Source organism: Perna viridis, chromosome 3, assembly GCF_037379345.1.
Source record: "Perna viridis isolate PV_CMFRI_1.1 ecotype Kerala chromosome 3, ASM3737934v1, whole genome shotgun sequence".
Taxonomy (NCBI): Eukaryota; Metazoa; Mollusca; class Bivalvia; order Mytilida; family Mytilidae; genus Perna; species Perna viridis.
The window spans coordinates 12,136,773-12,158,085 of NC_142447.1; the positions used below are offsets into that span (position 1 = coordinate 12,136,773).

The 21,313-nt window shown below is 31.7% G+C and overlaps 2 protein-coding genes across 6 annotated transcripts in view; one reads left to right on the top strand and one right to left on the bottom strand.

The window, feature by feature from the left end:
* Positions 1-7: 7 nt before the first annotated feature.
* LOC148621033 (BLOC-1-related complex subunit 7-like) lies at positions 8-13,143 on the bottom strand. Of its 4 annotated transcripts, XM_088575045.1 has the most exons (7): positions 12,956-13,143; positions 9,704-9,766; positions 8,832-8,875; positions 8,136-8,156; positions 6,745-6,760; positions 2,714-2,801; positions 8-1,427 (listed from the first exon to the last, which is right to left on the bottom strand). In XM_088575045.1, the coding sequence occupies exons 1-6, from the start codon at positions 13,073-13,075 to the stop codon at positions 2,757-2,759; spliced, it is 309 nt and encodes a 102-aa protein (XP_088431171.1). In that variant the 5' UTR covers positions 13,076-13,143; the 3' UTR covers positions 8-1,427; positions 2,714-2,756. The 4 variants fall into 4 exon arrangements, with proteins under 4 accessions (XP_088431171.1, XP_088431170.1, XP_088431173.1 ...); XM_088575044.1 differs by lacking the exon at positions 6,745-6,760; XM_088575047.1 differs by lacking the exon at positions 2,714-2,801 and having other exon boundaries at positions 12,956-13,142.
* Positions 13,144-13,366: 223 nt separating this feature from the next.
* LOC148621034 (protein SFI1 homolog) overlaps positions 13,367-21,313 on the top strand; it is a 37,745-nt gene continuing 29,798 nt past the window's right edge. Inside the window, exons 1-3 of one of the 2 annotated variants that reach the window (XM_088575041.1) lie at positions 13,367-13,678; positions 17,442-17,663; positions 18,333-18,404. In XM_088575041.1, coding sequence (XP_088431167.1) covers positions 13,443-13,678; positions 17,442-17,663; positions 18,333-18,404 — 530 coding nt within the window. In that variant the 5' untranslated portion in view covers positions 13,367-13,442. The remainder of the gene's footprint in view (positions 13,679-17,441; positions 17,664-18,332; positions 18,405-21,313) is intronic. The other variant, XM_088575039.1, reaches the window with a different exon arrangement.

Below are 21,313 nucleotides of genomic sequence, written 5' to 3' on the forward strand. Positions count from 1 at the left end.
CAAGAAAATTGGTGAAATAAATTATTTAACAGTAAATTTACAACATACAAAGTGGTACAAATTAACAATTCATAAGACAAAAAGTACAATGCACATTTGACATTAATGGACAGTCTGTTACCATAGTAATGATAATATAAAAATCATATTGTAGGATCATAGATACAGTGAAACCTGTCTAAACCAAACCCTGGATAAACTGATAACCTGTGTAAACCAGACATTCCTAAGTCAATATCAGTTTCAATACTATTTAAACCTGTATAATCCAAACATATGCCTTAACCAAACAAATCTCTCAGTCCAATAAGGGGTCTGGTTTAGACAGGCTTCACTGTAGGTCAGTAACAAGTCATAAAAACTACAATACAATGTATTTACCCTGGTTAAAGTCCCATATTTCAAAAGTACAAGTTCTTAGGCCAAACAAAAGCAAATATTGCTTTGTTTTACTCTGAAGTTATACACAAGTGTCAATAAATTTTATAATTTTTTTTCCAGAGGAAAATGAATGCCAGATATATATTTGGAGTCATAAAATATAAGAAAAAAATTCTTTCATCTTCAGTGGCAGATCCAGAGGGGGAAGCAGGAGGTGGTACCCCCTTTTTATTGGAAAATTTTTCATTTTCATGTGTACAATTGACAAAAAAATGGCAAATAATAAACCCCCCTTTTTTCTGGGGAACCCCAATTGGCACTCCTCCTTTTCAAAGTATCTGGATCCACCCATTATCTTTGGACTTCATTAGTAAATTGTCCGAAAAAGTTTTTTTTAATTAGAGGTTTTCTTGGAATAGAAGTTCAAAATATTTATTAAAATCTAATAAAGATTTTCATGAATGCAATTAAGTAATCTGAATTTTGATATAACAAGAAACAAGAATACCAAAACTATACACATATTAAAATCAAATGAAATGAAATGCTCTGCAGGGCACAACTTGATATGACCACAATGGTTGCATTGGGAACAAGTGGGGCAAGTGTGAACACATTGAAGCTTGATATAGCTCTGAATGTTTATTGCGATAACATTTGACACAGAATAAGAATTTGAATAGAATCAAAATGGATCCTTTTTAGCTCCTAATTTTTAAATGGGTTCAGTCACAACATTTAAATCATTCTTTTGTTGTATGACACCCTGTGGTATAGTTCCATAAAGATCTATACACTTATATAGTTATTGTACGGACACCAAATGTTTACAGACAACAGCATAATACCATCATATGACTGCAGAAAATTGTATAATAAAAAAAGAAACACAGAGTATTGCACATTTTCCACAGACTAGGGCAACATGATCCCAACAATGAATCCTTATTTATGGAGGGACCTTTTTTCATCTCTATCATTATCTATTTCTTGATCACCTTTGTAAGGACTTCAGTTGATCTTGTATGTCATCAATTGTGTTCATGCTGAAAGGTAAACATTCAAAATGCTCACAGTTGCACATAAAAGTCAAATTGTAGAGTGTCAGTGTACTTAAAAAGTTGAATATAAATGATTGAACATAAAAGTAAATTCCTGTGTATCCATAAGGAAATTATTATATTAAATTATGACAAAAAGCATTTAAATACAACTTTTTTAATTACATGTACATACAAAAAATATCCATGTATGGAATTTGAGAATTTCAATGGTACCAATTCTATTACTTTGAACTTATTTACCTATATAACTGTATTCTTTTCACAATATAGCAAAGTTTAAACAACAGCAAGAGATAGCTCATGATTTAGTATCAACTTTTGGCTGCATACTTAAAAGTACTTATATAAAAGTATTTATTGTGAAGAGTAGCAGTTTTAGCATCTAACTAAAGCCGATGCAGAGGATTAGGCCAAATGAACTTAAATGGTAGATTTTCATCCAACCTTCACAAAAAATATGGGGCGGGTGGGAGGATTTTATTTTTTATTTGTTATTTCTTACCAGATATTTGCTAGCCTAATTTTCACTATTTGAAGTATATATATGTTCTAAATCCTTAGCCACATCAGTTCCGCAGAAGAAACTGTTTTAATCACCAAGAAATGAAAAATATGTGTGTTACAGTATCTCAATACAAGAACTGATGCCAAAAAGTATCCTGATTTTGAAATTCCCTCCCCAATTTCTTTCTATTCTTATCAATTTTTGAGGGGGAGGGGAAGGAGAGGGGATGGAAATCTACCAATTCATTTTATTTGACCTTTGGTTAACAATTGTTTTTTTCCCCAATTACAGAGTAACTTCAGTATTCTCTCAGAGAAATAAAAGGGAAATTACCAGGTAGTCATTGGTGAAAAGCTCATTACTTTGTGTAAGGTAATAAAACTGTTCTAACAGTGTACTGCATCAAACTGTGTACAGTGGTTTCTAGCAATGCTGCAGATAGCTGTCAAGCTTATATTTTCACTTAAGTATTTCACAATATGAAAGAACTATTACAGTATACAGGCATTAGATCTAAAATCTATTGTAAAATTTAAATTTTCTCATTTTTTATTGTAAACAACAAAAGACGAACAATGACCAAGGCATCAGATTTACAGAAACGAACAATGACCAAGGCATCAGATTTACAGAAGTAAACTTTCAAGTGCTTGAAGAGTAAGTTGTTTTACTTCAGTAAACATCTTTCTTCATTCCATTCACTTGAGCTTGATATGATGTAATGTCTTGGCAAACAAACTAGAATTAAAACAATTAAACTTACTACCCAATATTGTGGCAGATCAAGAAATACCAAAGGGGTGGCCCTAAACTGACCTTGAAGAGGTCCCACTAGTGATTTCCACTGATTTCTATAAAAAACAACCATTTGTTTAGCATAAGGCGGGCCTGCAGATTCCCACCATTTTGGTTGCCCTAATGCAAATGTGATAAGGTCTCACTATCCACTTCTAATGTTCCCACTACTTTACATGTTAAAAAAGTAATTTTCAAAGTTTCATTGTGAATTCCCAGGACAAATGACATCTTAATGTTGCACACCACTGTGAATCTTGGAAAACTAGGCTTCCAAAATCATTATGCTAATTGTACAATGATTGTAGAATTTTTTCTGAATTCATGAATTTCATGTAAAGGCTCTTTTCACCCTAATTTCACGTGAACTCTGTCACAAATTTTATTTGATCAAATTAGGTGAAAAACCAAGTGAAATAATTTTGCAGGTATATGCTCTTACAATGCACAGATCTAACTTCAGTGTGATATTAGTACTATATAGGGGGTGGCCATTTGAATTAGAAATATTTGGTCTTCATAGCTTTTCACTGTATAGTTTTTTTTCATTCAAAATCAATTTACATTTGGATGAGTATGTTATGATTTGTACTTTAAGTGACAAAAGTCCTGTTATTATTTTCCATCTTCATTTCATAATTTCACAACAGTGTTTTTAATTACTGAAGATGTTGAATGGAATGATTTAAATTCATTGACATCAAGTTTTATACCATCCAAAATCAATTCAGAAATGATTGTAAATACAAATTCATATGTCCCTGATTTTCAGGCTTTTAGTTTTAAATTGAATAATCTAGACTACATGTACCAGGTATAAAAGAAAATCAAAATTCATTATAGAATCCCGTATTACTTATTGTAACTTTCAGGGATGTTTGCAAGCATACTAATTTCATGCTAAATTGACTGTAACTTTTCCTTTCAGGCCTGGTATGAAACAGTATTATTATCCATAGTCTGTTTGGGTTAAGATCATATCAACAAATGTTGTGCATGTTGTTAATTTTAGTATTAAAAAAATCTATCACTACACTTGAGGGTGAAATTTTATGAACATATCCAGTAAACAACTACAAAAGAAGTTAAATGTTTGACATTTAAAAGAAATAATAAAGCGCTTCAGGGAGAGCAGCATGATATGACTGCAGCATGTTGAATTCTGTTTACTTGAGCCACAAGTATGGACATACTATAAGTTTGGGCACAAAATTTGAAATTTAAATCAAAGTGAAAAAGTTATGTAACTAAGAAAGAAGTAAGATGTAACCTTCATAGAAAAAACACAAGCAGAGATTTTTTACAAAGGATCCAATAAAAGAAATTTCAAAATAAGACCAAAAATTAAAAAAAAAAAAGAAAGATTTTTTGTGGCCCTTTAGAACTAAAAACCTATAGGAGAAACGCCAAGGATTTTCATAAGGAGTCCAATAAAAAAGAAATTTTAAATTGGACCAAAAATAAACTAGAGGCTCTAAAGAGCCAGAATCGCTCACCTGGCTTTTTCATTAAAGCAGCCATGTTTTTTCTTGGATAAAAATTCTCATGATACAATCACATCAATTTTCATTGATTTCTGTTCATTAGTTTCTAAAGAGAAAATTTTGGAAAGCTAAAAGCAGGCTTAATAGATTTACACGAGAATTTGACCATAGACAGTTCTCATCATGCTGAATCATCAGAATTTCACTAACCATAATGAAATTTGGGATAGCGGTATACGCCTAAATCTTCTGTCTGATCCTTATGTTCTATTTTTACTAACTGTGGCCATGTTTGACAGATCAAAAATCTCTACATCAGTTCTATGCGAAATACCCTAAGGAACATTAATACTTAGTTTGGTCCTAATTAGTCTGTTAGTGTCAAAGGAAAAGATTTTTGAATATAATAACATTAAAAATAGCAAAAAAAACATCTTATAAGGGCAATAACTCCAACACAGCTAAACAGATTTACACACAAATTTGACCACATATAGATCTCATCATGCTGAACATTTCTCTAACTGCCATTTTTCTAAACCTTAAGGTTTTGGAGATATATGCAAAAAACTTCTGTCTGACCCCCAATGTTCTAATTTTAGTAACTGAAGCCATGTTTTTCAACTGATCAAAATTACCCACATCAGTTCTATACAGAACTCTTAGGAACATTTATACTAAGTTTAATTCTAATTGGTTCAGTGGTTTCAGAGGAGAAGAGTTTTGAAAAATTGTTAACTGCAATGAACACCTAGTGATGGCAATATCTCACATGACCCAATTTTGTACTTTAACTACAAAATTGTAAAAGATAAGTCTACCTTGTTAAAGAGTAATCAAGGGAACCATGGTTATAGCGGTAATCAAAAGAATGTATTCCAGGGACAAAGACCAGACATGGAAAACAGACATACACAACAAAGAACATAAAGTAACTAAAATCATACAACAAAGTAAAAAAATAAATGAGCAACTCGGACTCCACTAAAAACTGGGAGCATGGATCAGGTGCACTGGTAGGGTAGGCGTCCTCTGCTTTTCTAGAAACACCTGCCGAGTTGCTCATAAAAGTCAAGTCCGGGGTAGACAAACGAGGAAAGGAAAACTATGACCCGTTGAATAGATCAGTTTTCATGGTGCAGATGGATACACCATAACGATCCACGAGTTCATGATGACGACCATACTTCTGTAGTGATGACTTCAATCTTGTAGCTACATAACCCTGTTCCAAAGGCCTATTTGTTAGAGTTCTAGCGTGATACAAAAAGTCTGCGTAGTTTAGGCAAGCTCTGGCATATCGTATGAGTTGTGATATAAACACTCCATACGCAGGTGCTGAAGGGATGTTGCCACAGATGAAAGGAAAGTTGACAATTCTGAATGAAAAGTCATCACGTTTGTCGTAAAGTTATGAGGCTGACTTCAGTGTCTGTAGTATCCTTTATCTCAAGTTCTTTTGGGTAGATGCAATGTATCAAATTCCCGAAATTAGGATTGTTCAAAGATAATACGTCATCTATGTAGCGGAAACTGAGATTGAAGATCTAGCCAAATGATATTCTTTCTTTCTGATCAGATCAGCTACAAAGTCAGCCTCATAAGAGTGAAGGAATAGGTCAGCAAGTAAAGGAGCACAATTTGTTCCCATTGGAATGCCGACCACACTGGACAAGTATGTTGTCAATTAAAAATTCCAGCATTTTGTAAACATCTTCATCTGTATATTTGGAAGATGATATGGAATTATCTCTTACAAAGTATGAGGAATTCTGACCAAGAACTATATATTTGTATCTAGGTGTACCATCTTTTTTGGAAAAACAATTTGTAAAAAAAATAAAATAGAATTTAAAACAGAATACACTGACATCTGAATCATTAAAATTTGACAATTAACTTTTCTATCAATTCTAATGATAACACCTATTCCCCCTTTTACCTTTTAGCCCCTTATTTTCAAAAGAGGACAGGGCAAAAACATTAAAAAAAAAAAAAATTTGTAAAAAAAATAAAATAGAATTTTAAACGGAACACACTGACATCTGAATCATTAAAATTTGATAATTAACTTTTCTATCAATTCTAATGATAACACCTATTCCCCTTTTAGCCCCTTACTTTCAAAAGAGGACAGGGCAAAAACATAAAAAAAAAACCCCAAAAAATCCCCAAAATACTGTAGGGCCCTCCACCATGTCCCTAGGAACAACGTATTTAATTTCAAAACTTACTCAAGTTATCATAAATAAAGGAAAGTTAACAGATGCCAACTACAATAAAGTAGTGACACCCTTATAGGACTGAAAAAATATTTTTTGATCATATAAGAACTGACCAAGTCACTAGTACCTAAATATATCTTACGCTGTTGGATACATATTTTCATATTATGCCAGCACTACTATAGTAGATTATGAAAAAAAAGCCTAGCAGATAATTTCAAGTTAAATAAAGAGGTTAATTAGCAATGATGGTCTGCTTGAAAGAAAGAAAAACAACTCGCTATACTTACCAATGAAGATTTGAAACTATAAAAATTTATGAAGAAAACAGTAAATCAGATAGACCTTTATCGATTAAAAAAATAAGAGAGGGTCCAAGGTCCATAGAAGGGGTCCTGAGATTGCAGTTACCCTACCAGGGTAGGTCCAAGGCCTTCCATCACTTGTACAGATTTCATATAAAGGACTTCATTTTCTGTGGCTTGACCTTTTATTCTTTAATTCCTTTAAAACCCTAATTCAATATTGCTTATGTTTGCAGGTAAGAAAAAAAAATCTGTATGAATTGTGAATGTAAAATAATACTTTTTATTATATAGATAGCATTGTTTTATGGAATGTTCCAAGTGAAATAAATTTTGATAATTCACACTGTGAAATAAATTTTGTAGTTTCACTCTCCGACTTTCTCCCGTCTAAATGTCACAACTTTGAAATCAATTTGCCATTCACAAAATATGTAATTGAGGAAATCTGTATGATAAATAGGATAATCAATTGATTTCAGTGAATAGCCAAAATATGATCACTCATGCCAAGAATGCAGTAAGATTTAACTCGTGCATAGAACAAGTTCCGCACACTTGTTAAATCTATGCATTCTTTGACACTCGTGACCATATTGTGGTTATTCACTCCTTCCAATTAATTGTCCTATTAATCTTTGTTTTTCTTCCTGCAATGCATGAAATACATGAAATACCTGAAATATCTGCTCATAATCAATCGTCAATCAATCATCATTGTTTGAAAAAGGGTGTAAATCATCAACAACATAAAAATGATAAACAGAAATAATTAATAGAAACAGCTTTAAAAATGTGGCATTAAAAGAACATAAAGTGATACCCCACTACAGAGTGGTGAAACAAGGGGAATGCAAAATGCTCAAAATGTTTAACTCAAAAATGACATTTTTGAATTTTGATGAGAATCGAACTTAATCAGTATTTTATGTAAATTAACAACTGTGCGAAGTTTCATCAACTCAATTTATCATCTTGAAACTGTCAGAGGATGGACAGACGGATGAACAGTTATGCAACTTTTCAGTGGGTATCACAATATCTCACCCCTTCTTTAAAAAAGATAAACAAGTTTTTGGTTCAAGACCAGAAATTTTGAAAAGCAATGAGAGAGGGAGACATTTTGTCCCCCATTAAAAAAAAACAAAAAAAAAAACCAAAAAAAACCCCAAAAAATACTATAAAATAAATTCAGTATACTTTCATCAATTTTTATACAAAAACACCATAATAATTTTACATATACAGGGATCACTGATAGATATACTTTCAATTTCTTTAAGTCATTTAAATGTACATTTTATTCCAGAAACATTGTTAATGAAAACTTGCGTCTTACTCATTTTATAAATGTAGGCACATATATTAAGACTCACCTCCTTTCAATTGCAGACTCACTGTAAAGAAAAAGAAAAAATATTTCACCTAAAATGTAAAAACTTCATTGCTATTAACATACTGACTTAAGCTTTACAGATTTTCACTTCCCATGAAATGTACAGAACAAAAATATAAAAAATTTGGCAAGTGAATATTAATTTCTTGTTAATAGGACACCATTTATATTAAGGATGTAGTATTAGGGCACATTCATTTATGTCAATTAAACATAGACCCGAGAAGCAATTTCTTCATTTCAAACTGTACAGTATTCTGACAAGAAATGGAGATAGGTGAAAGGATGTGAAAAAAAGAATTCAATTTTTATTAAAATTCATATCCAAAATTGTATGGTTGCATGGTTATATGTGCATTAAAGTTCACCTATTAAAAAGTAAAACATCAGACCCCTTCCAAGACTTTCCCAGATGATGAGTATTTTATCTTCAAATCATAAGGGTTTAACTGCAGTGTTGGATCGAGAAATTTTAAAAGGGGGACTGACTATCCTAAGAAGGATATTACTATACAATCAACCAAAATTTTCAATAAGATTTTTGTTCATTCATGTAAACTTGAATATGTCATTAGAAGCCTTGTTTTTGAGAAACAAAATCCCCTTTCCAGATCAATCAACAAAATTTTCTAAAGCCCAGTTTTGTAAAATCATAAAATATAGTTCTTTTACTTACTGGAATTCTAGTTGTGTTGTAAGATTCTGCATTTTTGTTAACGACTGAAAAGAAAAATGACGATGCTAATAACTATGGATGTAACAAAATATTGTTTATGGTTGAATAATGTCTTTGTGAGTTTAAAAAAGCAGTTTTATTCCCATTATCTCCCTTTAAGAAATATTCAGGCCCTTGAGAACTGTGTGGAAAAAAAAAACATATTAAACAAGAAATTAAGTTTAGCAGTTATACTATATTATTTCCAAGTAAAGAAAAAACTAATTCTAAGTCTTATTATATTCCGATGGGCTTGGTTTTCCAATTAGGCTTACAAAAAACAGTTTTTTTGGTTCGACCTGTAATTCTTAAAGGCGAGCTATATTACCAATTTTTCTTAGACATATCATTAAATAAAAGAACTTAACTCCCTTATCAATTTTTCTGCCTATAAATAAAGAAAAAGCACTCGCTTAACTTGTAAAGGTAAACAAGTAATATCTTTAAAAAAAAGATAGCCAACACAGTAAAATTTCTTCTTTTTACTTATAATTTTCTACATTTCATTCAGGAAAATAACACATGGCATGCAATTTCAATGTTTGATGCAGTATTATCGAATACCACTAAGTTATCAGTTTTGGCCAATCAGGAAACAGAATTGCGATTTGGTGACTTGCGTTTCCATGGAAGAGCGTCTTTAAGGTCAAAGGATAAAAAGCGAAATCAAAGATGGATCTGTTCCTCATTGATTACCAAGACAAATGGCATATAGAAACAAGAAATTAGCTTTGAATGGCCTAATACAAGTTTGCTATTTATATATTAGGATTAGCCATTAATGCTTTCTTTATCAACAGAGATATTATGAATGTATCATTCAAATTACTCACATTAGAAGAATTCTGTATAACTTGTTCTTGACAGGAAAAATTCTTGGCAGCTTGTGCTAAAAGCTACAAAACAAAGAATAAATTGAAAGTAACTAATTTTAATATATCTTTTCTAATTATTATGCAATCTCAAAAAAAAAGATTCACTTATCATGAGGATACACATATATGGTAATTAAGTGTCAGTTTTTGTTAAAATCAGGCAAAATGGGAAAAATCAAAAACGTGCATGTCAAAACTCCACTGATCTGAGTAAGAATGCTTTCTCTATTTGAAAAGACCATTATTTGATCGCTGCATCACTGGATTTTTTTCAGATATTGTTCAATAGAATGTTAGAAAAATGAGGTGTTTGACAGAGTTATCTGCTCTTGAAATGTTCATTTTCAGTGGATTTCAATGAAATTATAACTCAAAGCTACAACATAACATGGGTTTTTTCATACCATGTTTTACCCACTGCCTAATTCTTAAAGAGACAGACACTTTAGGTATAATATAGAACTAGGTACGCTAGTGTGAAACGTTACCCCCAAACCAAAACCTTAAAGAACATACACAATATGAAATTCACTAGAATAAATGCTCATATAAAAATTAAACAGAACATACTGAAACTTTATCTGTCCTCAAAGTGCAATCACATACAATTAGATCACCTGGTTCATTCTTGGCCATCAAGGGCAATAACTCTATCAATGAATTGTCCTACAACTTCAACTGAATGAAGACTATTGTATGCCTTATAGTAAAGATCATTTCATCGATAGAAAACTTTTTTTTTCTATTATGGTTTTGGAGCTATTGGCTAAACACTGCACAAAAAAATCATGTTTCACCCTTTAAGGAAAACAACTATAACAAGGAGTCATAAAACAACTTTGACCCATTTGAAACTTTTGAAATTTTAATTGTAAATATCATTTGATCTATTAAAAGTTTTTTTTTCTATCTATAATGGTTTTCAAGATATTGGCTAAAAACTGTTAAAAAAACATGGGCAATTACTCTTACCAGAACTTTGACCCAATGGAAACTTTTGTAAGCCTTATCATAAGGATCATTTCATCACTGAAAATTTTGAATATATATTATTGTTTTCAAAATACTGGCAAAAAAATGTTACTTTTTACCTTTCAAGGGCAATAACTCTAACAAGGAGTTGCCCTTTTTGAAAAACTTCCAGAAAAACTTTTATATAGAGTCATAGCTACTAGTTCTTTGTTATACAAATTTAAAATAGTAAATTGTAAATTAAGTACATTTTGTAAATCACAGAAAAAAACAATTGAACACATATTTTTTGATTGTCCTGTAGTGTACAATTTATTGAAATGTTCTCCTTATGAAATCAGAAAAAAAAAATATATGTTGATTTCCATTAGATATGAAACAATTTATGCCTGGCTATAGAAAAAACTTACTGTATTGTAAAAAAAAATACATTTACAAATGTCAATTGAATGACAATGTACCTAATTTTAAAGATCTGAAGTACAAGTTCAAGAGTTATGAATCCCCAGATCATAAAATGAGTATTTAGCTAAGAAAAATAACACAACGAACAAATTCAACAATTTTTGGGTTCCTACTGATGACATTTTTAGATGATATTATTTGTGTTTGTAAGAAGAAAAATAATAAAACCCATATATAAGATATTTATATTTATATATATATTTATATGTATTTTTACCTCATTTAAGCTTGAAGGCACAATATGAAACATGGATGAATGAGTGTATGCAAGTGCATGCTAGCTTAAATTTAAGAAACCTTGATTTGTCTATTTATTTAAATTATGAATATATACCAAATTGTTGAAAATAGTCACATTACTTACATATATATCATATAACCCTCACAATCCATGGTCAGGTGGTTTTTGAAGAGGGTATGGTAAAATCCAGACTATTCTTCCCAAAATTAAATAATTAAAAAAAAAACAACAACAAAACAAAGAATAGCCCTACAACTTCCATTCAATAAAATCTTTTCTAGAGCTCTCCAAGCTAAAGAAGGATAGTCACATTCATTTTCCAGTATCTCTTATAGTTTTTTTTAAACAAGCCAAGATATTTGTGACTCACCATTGTGGTCTAAAAATAAAAGCAGTCATGTTTCATGCTTAATCTATATAATTGACAACAATATCAAAGTTGATACCTGAGAGAAGATGGTGACAAAATTTGGTAATAATTTACTAAGTGGTTTCAGAGGAGAAGATTTTAAAAGAAAAATTGTTGACCATTCACAATTAAAAAAAGCATATGAATGTAAATTAGAAGGGGTGAGTTAGAATATGCTAGTATAAAAATGGTTTATAATGGGACTTTACAACCATGTAAAACAATTACCAGTAATCTTTTTCTTGGCATACAGCCAATTGATTAAATACCACTATTCATTTCATTAGACATGCAGAGATGAGTGTCTACAGACAAGATAGCACAAAATGGAATAAAAGTGGTTACTTGTAACTTAGGACATCCACCTTTTGAATTTAAGACTTTTATGCCAGTCTCACGCATTAAACATATGTACTAGCATAAAACTAGATTTTATGTCATAGATTGATTGTCACTGATTGCAAGCTGATCAATAGCTGGTAAAGATAATCATGATGTTTGCTGACATATTTTTTTATCTGACATTTTTTTCTGGGAACAAACCAAGCAAAATAAGCATCCCAAAAAGTTGAATAATTATAATTTTATGAACTGAAAACAGATTGCAACTGCAATGGGGTCACAAGGAAAATATAAAATATGACCAATTAAGTTAGGAGAATTGGCTATGCCAGTTTGGCCTTGAGTATGTCTTGCGTGTTTGGTCATTGTCGTATTTGGATATTTACACAATAGAGTCACAGAATGAGTATTTCCCAATATATTTGTAGGGAGACTGACAAAATCACTCTGTGGGAAATGACATATGTAAAATTTTGGGAAGTGATTGTTTAAACTTGATTCCCAGATGCAAAGCAGGTGCTGTAGGAAGTATTGCACATTCCTGTTTGTAGGAAGTATTGTACATTCCTGTTTGTCGACACATTAACCATAAGTAGTGCATCAATGAACTCTTTATGCGAGTACGAAGTCCACCTCAGACAAAGCCTTGTCGATTTTAAAAGCTTTAAAGAGCTTATGTTTCCTATTTGATGTATTGAGTTTAAATAAAGTTTACTTGACTTGACTTGAAGTTGAACGCCTGAACTCAATAAAACTAAGTAGTAAGTATGGTGATAAGTACCTCATTTGACCTGGAAGATCTGACCAATTGTCTTGCTAAGGAACTTATGTCCAATATATTTGCAGTAACTTTTTCATTCAATTTAGTTTTTGTTTCCTGGTTCCACTGCATAGAAGACATTTTTAAGGCTTGATCTTCGATGAATAAATTAAAAGTGAAAGTACATTTGGAACGGAAGTGAAAAATTCATTCTAAACTGTCAGTCGGTTGAGGTAAACGGCGGTGCTTTCCGGCTGAATAATTTTGAAAGACGGCTTCTTCTTCCTCATTTCCAATAATAAAAATATGACAAATTTGGTTTAAATAAACTAATCAAGAACATATGTACCATTTTTATATTAATTGAATATCTCAGCCTTTTTATTTTTAACACGGAATTTTTATATATTTTCTTATCACCGTCATTGTGTCAAACTTTTATTCCATTGTTTACAAATGGCGCCAGAAATGTGTCTTGACTTGAAGTTTTGACATTCAAACCGGACAGATGTCATCTTATGGTCATCACAATGCACCGGCAAAGACACAGAAAAGAGATAGGAAAGAGAAAACATCAAAACATGTACAGGAAGACTTTACAAACAAGGAAAATGTTTTAACTGATCTCAGTGCGCACTTTGCGCTGCATGCAGAACGAATGAAATTGCTGAAAAGAGCTGAAGAAGGTCTGGAAAAGTTGAGCCTCGATCCTCTTGTGGGAGCTACTCATGACACTAAAAAGGGGTTAGTTTTCTTTCATGTGCCATATGGACATGGCCTTGCAACAACAACCTGTTATCCGACCAACTATTTGCAAAATTTTTCAATTTTAAATTGTACTAATATGAAGAAGGCAACAGCCTTAAGTGTGACCAAAATCCATAGCAAAAGTATCAGGTTCCTTTTCAACAAATTACTATTTTTTTGGACTATATTTTTTTTTCAAGAAATGGCCAGCCTCAACTCATCGTCCACTTTGTCTTTGACTTATATAAGGATTTTTCAAGAAAAAATGTTTGTCTACAATGCATTTCATATGAATTTTTTGGTTCATTTTTGATTGCTTTCATTCAAAATTTTGAGTAAACTGCAATCAATGAAAGCCGTCACTCAAACAGTCAAACCTGTGATTGAACTTGAAGATCGAAGGAAGTATCACTATCCTTTATGAATGAATATGAAGATGTTATTAAAAACATTAAATATATAAATAAACTCCTGAAGATATGTTAACAAAACTCTTTTTTACTGGTAATTATAAGATATTATCGAGAGTTCTATAGTAATTTGTAATATGCAAATTTATACCCATTTGCGGTATGTCAAATTGTAATTAGTTAAAGTGTTATCTAAATGGCTAATTGCAACCTAATTTAAAGGTAATTTTTTTTAATTGTATTTCGAAATACCAAGTAATATTGTTTATTAATTACTGCTCGTAATTATGACCTATTCATCAAACTAATTTCCCGCTAATTTCACACCTGGGTGCCTACGCTTGACATGTTTACGATATCATACACCTGATGATCTAAGGCTCCAGAGCAATAAAATGCAATGCAATATAGATAATTGAACTCGCGTACAAAGTACACTTTAACAAAAATGCAAATATTAATTTAATTCAGAGATATTATATAAAATAACATTGCTGGAATAATATGCTGTGAAAAACAAACTGCTCAACTTGGATCTCCACTGACACCTACGATAAATGCACGTCTGACCATCGACTTGTCTGCCAAATTTGACTTGTCTATGTTTTTGTCATCGATTTTTGGTCAAAATTAGGCAGTTCAACTCATACTCCACATCGACTTATAGTCTGGAAAGTACAGTCAACTCCATGCAATTTATCATTTGGTCATATTTGTGTAGGAATTTTTCATTAAAATAAGTGAAATATGTCAAATTAGGGCACTCTGAATACTTGTAGAATTATAGGAAGAATTTTTCTGCGGTCTGTGTAGATTGTATTTTTTACTTTTTTTGAAGCTGCAATGTATTCAGATGTAGTGTTTTGCTTGGACATAAGTTTTTCAAGTGTCAGTTTAATGAATTTTTAGACGAATTTCTATTATTTCATTTTCTGAGCTCTTTTTAATTAACATATATTTATTCACTCTTTATGTATTTTATATTTCATGCATCCCTACCATAGACTAAATAGTCACTGAGACAATTTTCAGTTTTACTCAATGTGTATATTGCCTAAGGTCCACACTTTAGGTGCTGGACTGTCAAGGTTTCAAGATGCTAATATGTGAGATTTATTGGCAAAAGTTTGAAAGATAAACAAAGATAAAGAGAAAACATCACCAAATTCAGCGTCAAAATGGTATATTCTTAAATGTTTTATGTGTATTGTAAATGTACAACCTGGAAGCTGTGATGAATAAATTGCAATGCTTATGATTAATGAGTAAATTGTATAGAATAAGCATATCAGTATCCTGCTACCAAAAAATGGGTTGTAAATCCAGAAGAAAATTAGATGGAACCAAATAAGACTCCCCCACTAGTTAAAAGATAAACAAGTATGAATGAAGACCTACATGTATCTGTATATTGAAGGATAACTGTCTGTATTTACCCTCATATAAAAAATGTATGTTGTTTAACCAGACATGATTTTTTTTTGCTTATTAGTGGATGTCCGCTATTTCAAATCCAGAATTTACCGTTACAATTCTTCTTTTTTTACTTCCAATTTTGCCAATTTCCGCTTTGTTTGTAGACCTCATAAAATCATGCCTGTTTAACCCATGATATAATTTTTTATGACGTTTTTTTAGTGACTTTCTGTAGGAAGTACAAATGAGTTATTCTATTTTCATTATTTCTAAACTTACAAACCTTAAGATAAGCACTTTATTCCAAGGCCTTTTTGAAAATAAATGCATAACCTCTTTAGGAAAGATACTTTAAATGCAGTAAGTATTCCCATTTCAAACTTCATATTTTCAAATCTAATTATGGGTCAGGGGATAGATTCCCTAATGGTGGCAACCTAGTTTCATTAATGGTTGTCAACATGTTGAATATAAACAATTTCATGTAACAGGGGTTGAAAATTCCTAAAGCCCGACGCCTGAGACTAAAAAAATTTGAACCTCGAACTTGCCATTTTTCAAAGAAATAAGTCCATCGGGCATGGCAAATCTAAACAAATAAAAATTCTTTTTTGAAAGGTTTTGTTGTCTTTATTTGGACCATGTTTCTCGATCTATTCCCTGGCCTATAAATATTTATAACTTTATTTTTAGAATGGGTATTCACTAGATTGATCTATTGATCATTCTGAATCACACCTGGGCTTGATCAGACACATTTTTTGACATACTACATATTAATCAAGCGCTGGAATGATAAAGATAAACTTTTGAGGAAAATGTTGTTGCTCAATTACAATTTCACAAAAACGCAGAAACAGAAAGCTGATGACAAGGCATCAGACCAGGAGACGGAATCAATTGACACTGTCTTCTTCTCTGCAAACATAGAAATATACATAAGAATATCAGATAACAAAATTGCATTTATATATCTTACGATTGGGACTTGACAAAACATTGTTCGGGTTTAGTGTACAAAAGATGAAAAAGTCGAGGGCTCTGGTCTTCCCAAAAATTTTTTCAACCCCTGTGTTAGCTTCTTTATCTATTGTAACTAGTACATTCATTTTGTATTAAGCCCTATGAAGGAGTACTAATTATAGAATTACAGAAGTTTTATGGTCGTTATCATGAACTCGTGGATCATTATGGTGTATCCATCAGCACCATGAAAACTGATTTATTCAATGGGTCATAGTTTTCCCTCCCTCGTTTGTCTACCCCAGACTTGACTTTTTATGAGCAACTCAGCGGGTGTTTCTAGAAAAGCAGAGGACGCTTACCCTACCGGTGCACCTGGTCCATGCTCCCAGTTTTTAGTGGAGTTTGAGTTGCTCATTTGCTTTTGTTACTTTGTATGTATGATTTTAGTTACTTTATGTTCTTTGTTGTGTATGTCTGTTTTCCATGTCTGGTCTTCGTCCCTGGATTACATTCTTTTGATTACCACTATAACCTTGGTTCCTTTGATTACTCTTAGAAATAAAGAATTAAAAAAAAAGGAGATTTGAGAAATAAATAATGATGCATGTATTGTAAACAGGAAATTTTACACTGTCTCTTTTCCACAATTTCTGTTCTCAATCTACTTTCCCGCAGTTTTAAATTCTTGATTGTTCCTCACATTGTAAACTAATGTTCTTCGAAGAAAATATTTACAACAGTTTAATTTTCATGTTACAGTCCTTACAGCAGAAACCAAACTGTGGCAAATTTCATATTTGACAGTATCTTAAAATGGAAAGATTTTGTTTTTGCAAGGATGATATTGTGTAAGAATCTGTCTCCCCTTATTAAGAGTACCAAGTGAGTCTTGTTTTGATTTGTGTGCTGTAGAACTATTATAAACTTGTGTGAAGTTTATATGCTTCATTTTATTTCATATATTGTAGCCAAGAACGTTTAAGTTCCACTCAAACAATAGAGGTTAAACATCAAGATGGTAACACAAAACGAAGTGAAAAGAAGTCTTCACGGTTACCACTTCCGGCTTCTACAGCAAGACAAAGGAGAAGAGAAAAACAAGAATCAGGAAAAAGTAAAATCCAAATTAAAGATTACAAACCTGGCTATACATGGAACAGAGGTGGAAGAGTTAAAGAATTGAGAATAAGGTAGTATTTGTTCTGGCTTTTTTGATACATGTACATGTATGTGGCATTTTAGGTATACATGTAATTTTTGCAATTATAATGGTGAAAACTTAATATATTTGGCACTTTTATGTTTTCCTTGCCTTTACAATAAACATGTTTGGGAACATATATGTATCTATGAGATAACAACCCAGAAATAAAGGTAATCCGAAGCATTGTTAAGGCTTTATTGAGGAGAAAGACTTACAGTTGAAAGCAAAAGAAAATCACAAACCGCATTCAATTTGTTAAATTACAAAAAATGCAAATAACTGAAAGGTAATAAGATAATTAAAATTTCAGGAAAAGCAGGAAACAATAAAACTTTAAATTTATTAATTTTTGTGATAGCTTAAATTTTTCACAGATTTTTTAAATGAATATATTCACAGTATTACATATACTGTATGTGTTTTTGAAAACTTGATGGATGTTTCTTTGTACTTTAGAATAAGTTTCATGGAAACTATTTTTTTTTCTGGTTATATTTCTACTGAAACAAATTTCAAAAATCAGTGCACATTGGATAAATAGTAAACTTACAAGGAATAGTTTTATTGGTTGTAGAAATGAAGAGATTAATTTGTTCTATGAAAATCTGCCTTTTCCAAAATTCTCAATAATATTCATGGAAACTTTGTTTTACAGATGCTTGGCTAGGAAATTTTCTCAGATCTGGAAGAAAAATACATTTGGAAGAGTTATGCCCAGTAAAGCAAGGTGAAAAACATGTATTTTATATTGTGTTTTAACATGGTTTAATGTAAACTAATTCAAGTGATATTTGTGTCTTTTAAAATACTGCATGTAACTTTATGTGTATTACTAGTCTACACTTTTCCATTTATCCTAAGGTTGCTGTTGGTTAGATGAATCATGATTAAAAAAATGCATAATGAGTTGTTTGTAAAAAATCAAGTACACGTATCTCCCTTTGAAGAAAACTGTGTTGTAGGTCTTGAACATTTCATATTTATTTGAGTGTTAGAAAATGTCAAGCAATGAAATATGTAGTTTAAACATTTGAATGACCTGTACAGTGATTTAAGGGCTGGGTGAAACTTAAAAAATTAAGAAGTAACCATAATTTACATGCATCTAAGGCCAAATGCGTTCTCTCTATAGTCTGGGTTGACAGTGGTCTCTTCAAGATCTAGTACTTTTCCAATTTATGTAAAAAGCCGATCTCACATCGCTCCTGCTCCTGGTTTTCTGTTATAGTCTAGTAAACCTGGCGAAAATTAGGAGTCAACTTCAAAATAATTACTACAAAGGCTTTAATGACCGAAAATGACAGAGCAGACATACATTATTCACATAATAGAAATATACAAAAATATGATTTTCTTAAAAGCCTTTTTTGGGATTTTTTATTGAAAAATCGTGGAAAACTGGAAATTGCAAAATTAAATCTTCCCTAGAAAATGCAAATTAATATTTCCTAAAGAACAACTTTGTTATAACTAAAGCTAAGGTATGAGATCTTTTAGCACTATTTTAGAGCAAGAAATAGCTTTTTGGGGTGAAAATTAAGGATTTTAATGAAAATTCACGAAAAACAGGAAATGTGAAAATCACCATATCCTCAGAACATGAATGCGTAGTTTTTTCAATATTGGATTTGCAACAAAAAGTGTAATAAGTAAATTGTTTTGACCAACATATCTTGCATTTAAGAATTTTTTCACAAGAAAAATATTTTTTGTGGTAAAAATGGGGTTTTATTGAAAAAATACGGAAAAACCGAAAAATCCGAAAATTAACATTTCCTTATACTAACATCGGTATTTCTTTACCCATATTAATCGGTATTTATTTTATAATAGGTTGTAATTGTAAAAGATAACAAATTTTTTTTTTAAACAAAAGGTTGGATAATAAAAACTTTGGGGAAAAAATGGGGGTGTGAAAGGGTTTTGATTAAAATTCAGAATAAAAGAAAATCTCAAATTTAACATTTGTTTTAGGATAGCATGCTTTTATACAGCTAACGATATCAATTGAATGAATCTAATTTAGAATATCAGTATTATCCATTTAACCAAAATTGCTTTCAATACATCAAATGCGGTGTAAAATTATTTGTCATGAAAAATTCTAGAAAACGAAAATTTAACTATAATGAGATTTATAAGTATCTTTTACGATAAGAGTTCAAATTTCAAAATAAATATTAACAGTTTTTGATTTTCACTCAAGTGTGTGTACACGTTGACAGCCGTTGAAGATCAAATTACAGGTCTCCAATTTCCAGGTCTATTAATTCCTCCGATATCCTACTTGTGTTAGAGCAGTTGACTCCCCTGCATTCGCCACAGCCACTTGAACAAGAGATGCCGTTCTTTCGACATGTACATCTACGATTGTCGCAGTCGGTCTTGCAATTATGAATTATTTTCAAGAGAAAGTTGGGTGCAGGCTGTTTTGACATTTCAATTGGGTACAAATTGTTATTTTGTTTAGTCTAGCCCCAATCTGTAGGGTCTAATTCCGCAGGCAATTTCCTTTCCAATATTGACATTGAAGGTATACCCTCATCGAGTGAAAATTCGCTGCATCAGTTGTTAGTGGAAGACTTTGTACCTGTACGACGGAACACCTATTTGCAGCCATTGTTTTTGTGGTGAACTTTCTCCATCTTAATAGGTCTAATCCTTCTAACGGCATCACACCATACAAAGCAACGAGGACCTCTTCTCCAGCTTTGCATATGGCTTCTCTACTGCTATCGTCCTTTAAAAATGTCTCAGCATGCGCTAGGAGTGAATAATGGTGTCGATAAGTTGGTTGTCCTCTTTTTATCTGAAATTTGTCGGTCTTAGTTGAAAACATTTGAGGCCTATTTTTCCCTGAGCGGAAATTGGCGCTACATGTATTATGATATACTGCATCGGCCGCATGCAGGTCTCTGGCAAATTCTATTCTTCCTTTAACTTCTGTGCTCCATTCATCATTCCTTTCTTTGCATGTCTTCTCCACTTTTGTCTGAAATTCTGTTGTTTGAACAGCATGTGTATCAAAGAGTTTCTTTTTGGCTGAGTAGTCCTGTATAGACGTTCCGCAAAAGAGGCAATTATCCTTGAAGCTGAACTGCTTTTCTGATCATAATAAAGGAGGCGATGAAATAGATGGCGTCGATTTTCTCTTCAATGATTTGATAACATTGGGATTAATGTAATTTCGTCTACAGTGATCGTGAACAACTAGGCCAGCTTTTGTAAAAAAATTATCAATTCTTTCTCGACTGGCATTGTTAAAGCCTGTGCTTCCCTTTTCTCGCAGCTCAACGGTCTTACTTCCATCGTGTAAACTTTCCTTGCACATAACACAAGTTTCCATTTATTTGATTTCTTCTAACCTGAAATAAAAAAAGAGATAGCAAATATTCAGGAAATTATTTCGCTGTGTATGTATTTAACACGTTGGCACCAGCTTATTTATTGCGTACATTGGAGACCCATGTGTTCCATTGAGTTTATCCTTTGTCATACAACATGGTTTATATATGTGGAATATTAGAATCTTTGGCTCTATGAAATAAGTACTTTTTTAATATAATTGTTTTTTCTTGGATTTGTGTATTCTTTTATATTCTTAAAAACAAATGTTGGAAGTTTCTATTTATTGTC

Coding starts and splice junctions, on each gene's coding strand:
- LOC148621033 (XM_088575044.1), bottom strand. CDS start 13,075: ATGTCTTCTATGCAGTGGAACCAGGAAACAAAAACTAAATTGAATGAA. Junction 8,876..9,703: donor TTATACAGAATTCTTCTAAT/GTGAGTAATTTG, acceptor TTTTCTTTTCAG/TCGTTAACAAAAATGCAGAA. Junction 8,157..8,831: donor ACAACACAACTAGAATTCCA/GTAAGTAAAAGA, acceptor TTTTCTTTACAG/TGAGTCTGCAATTGAAAGGA.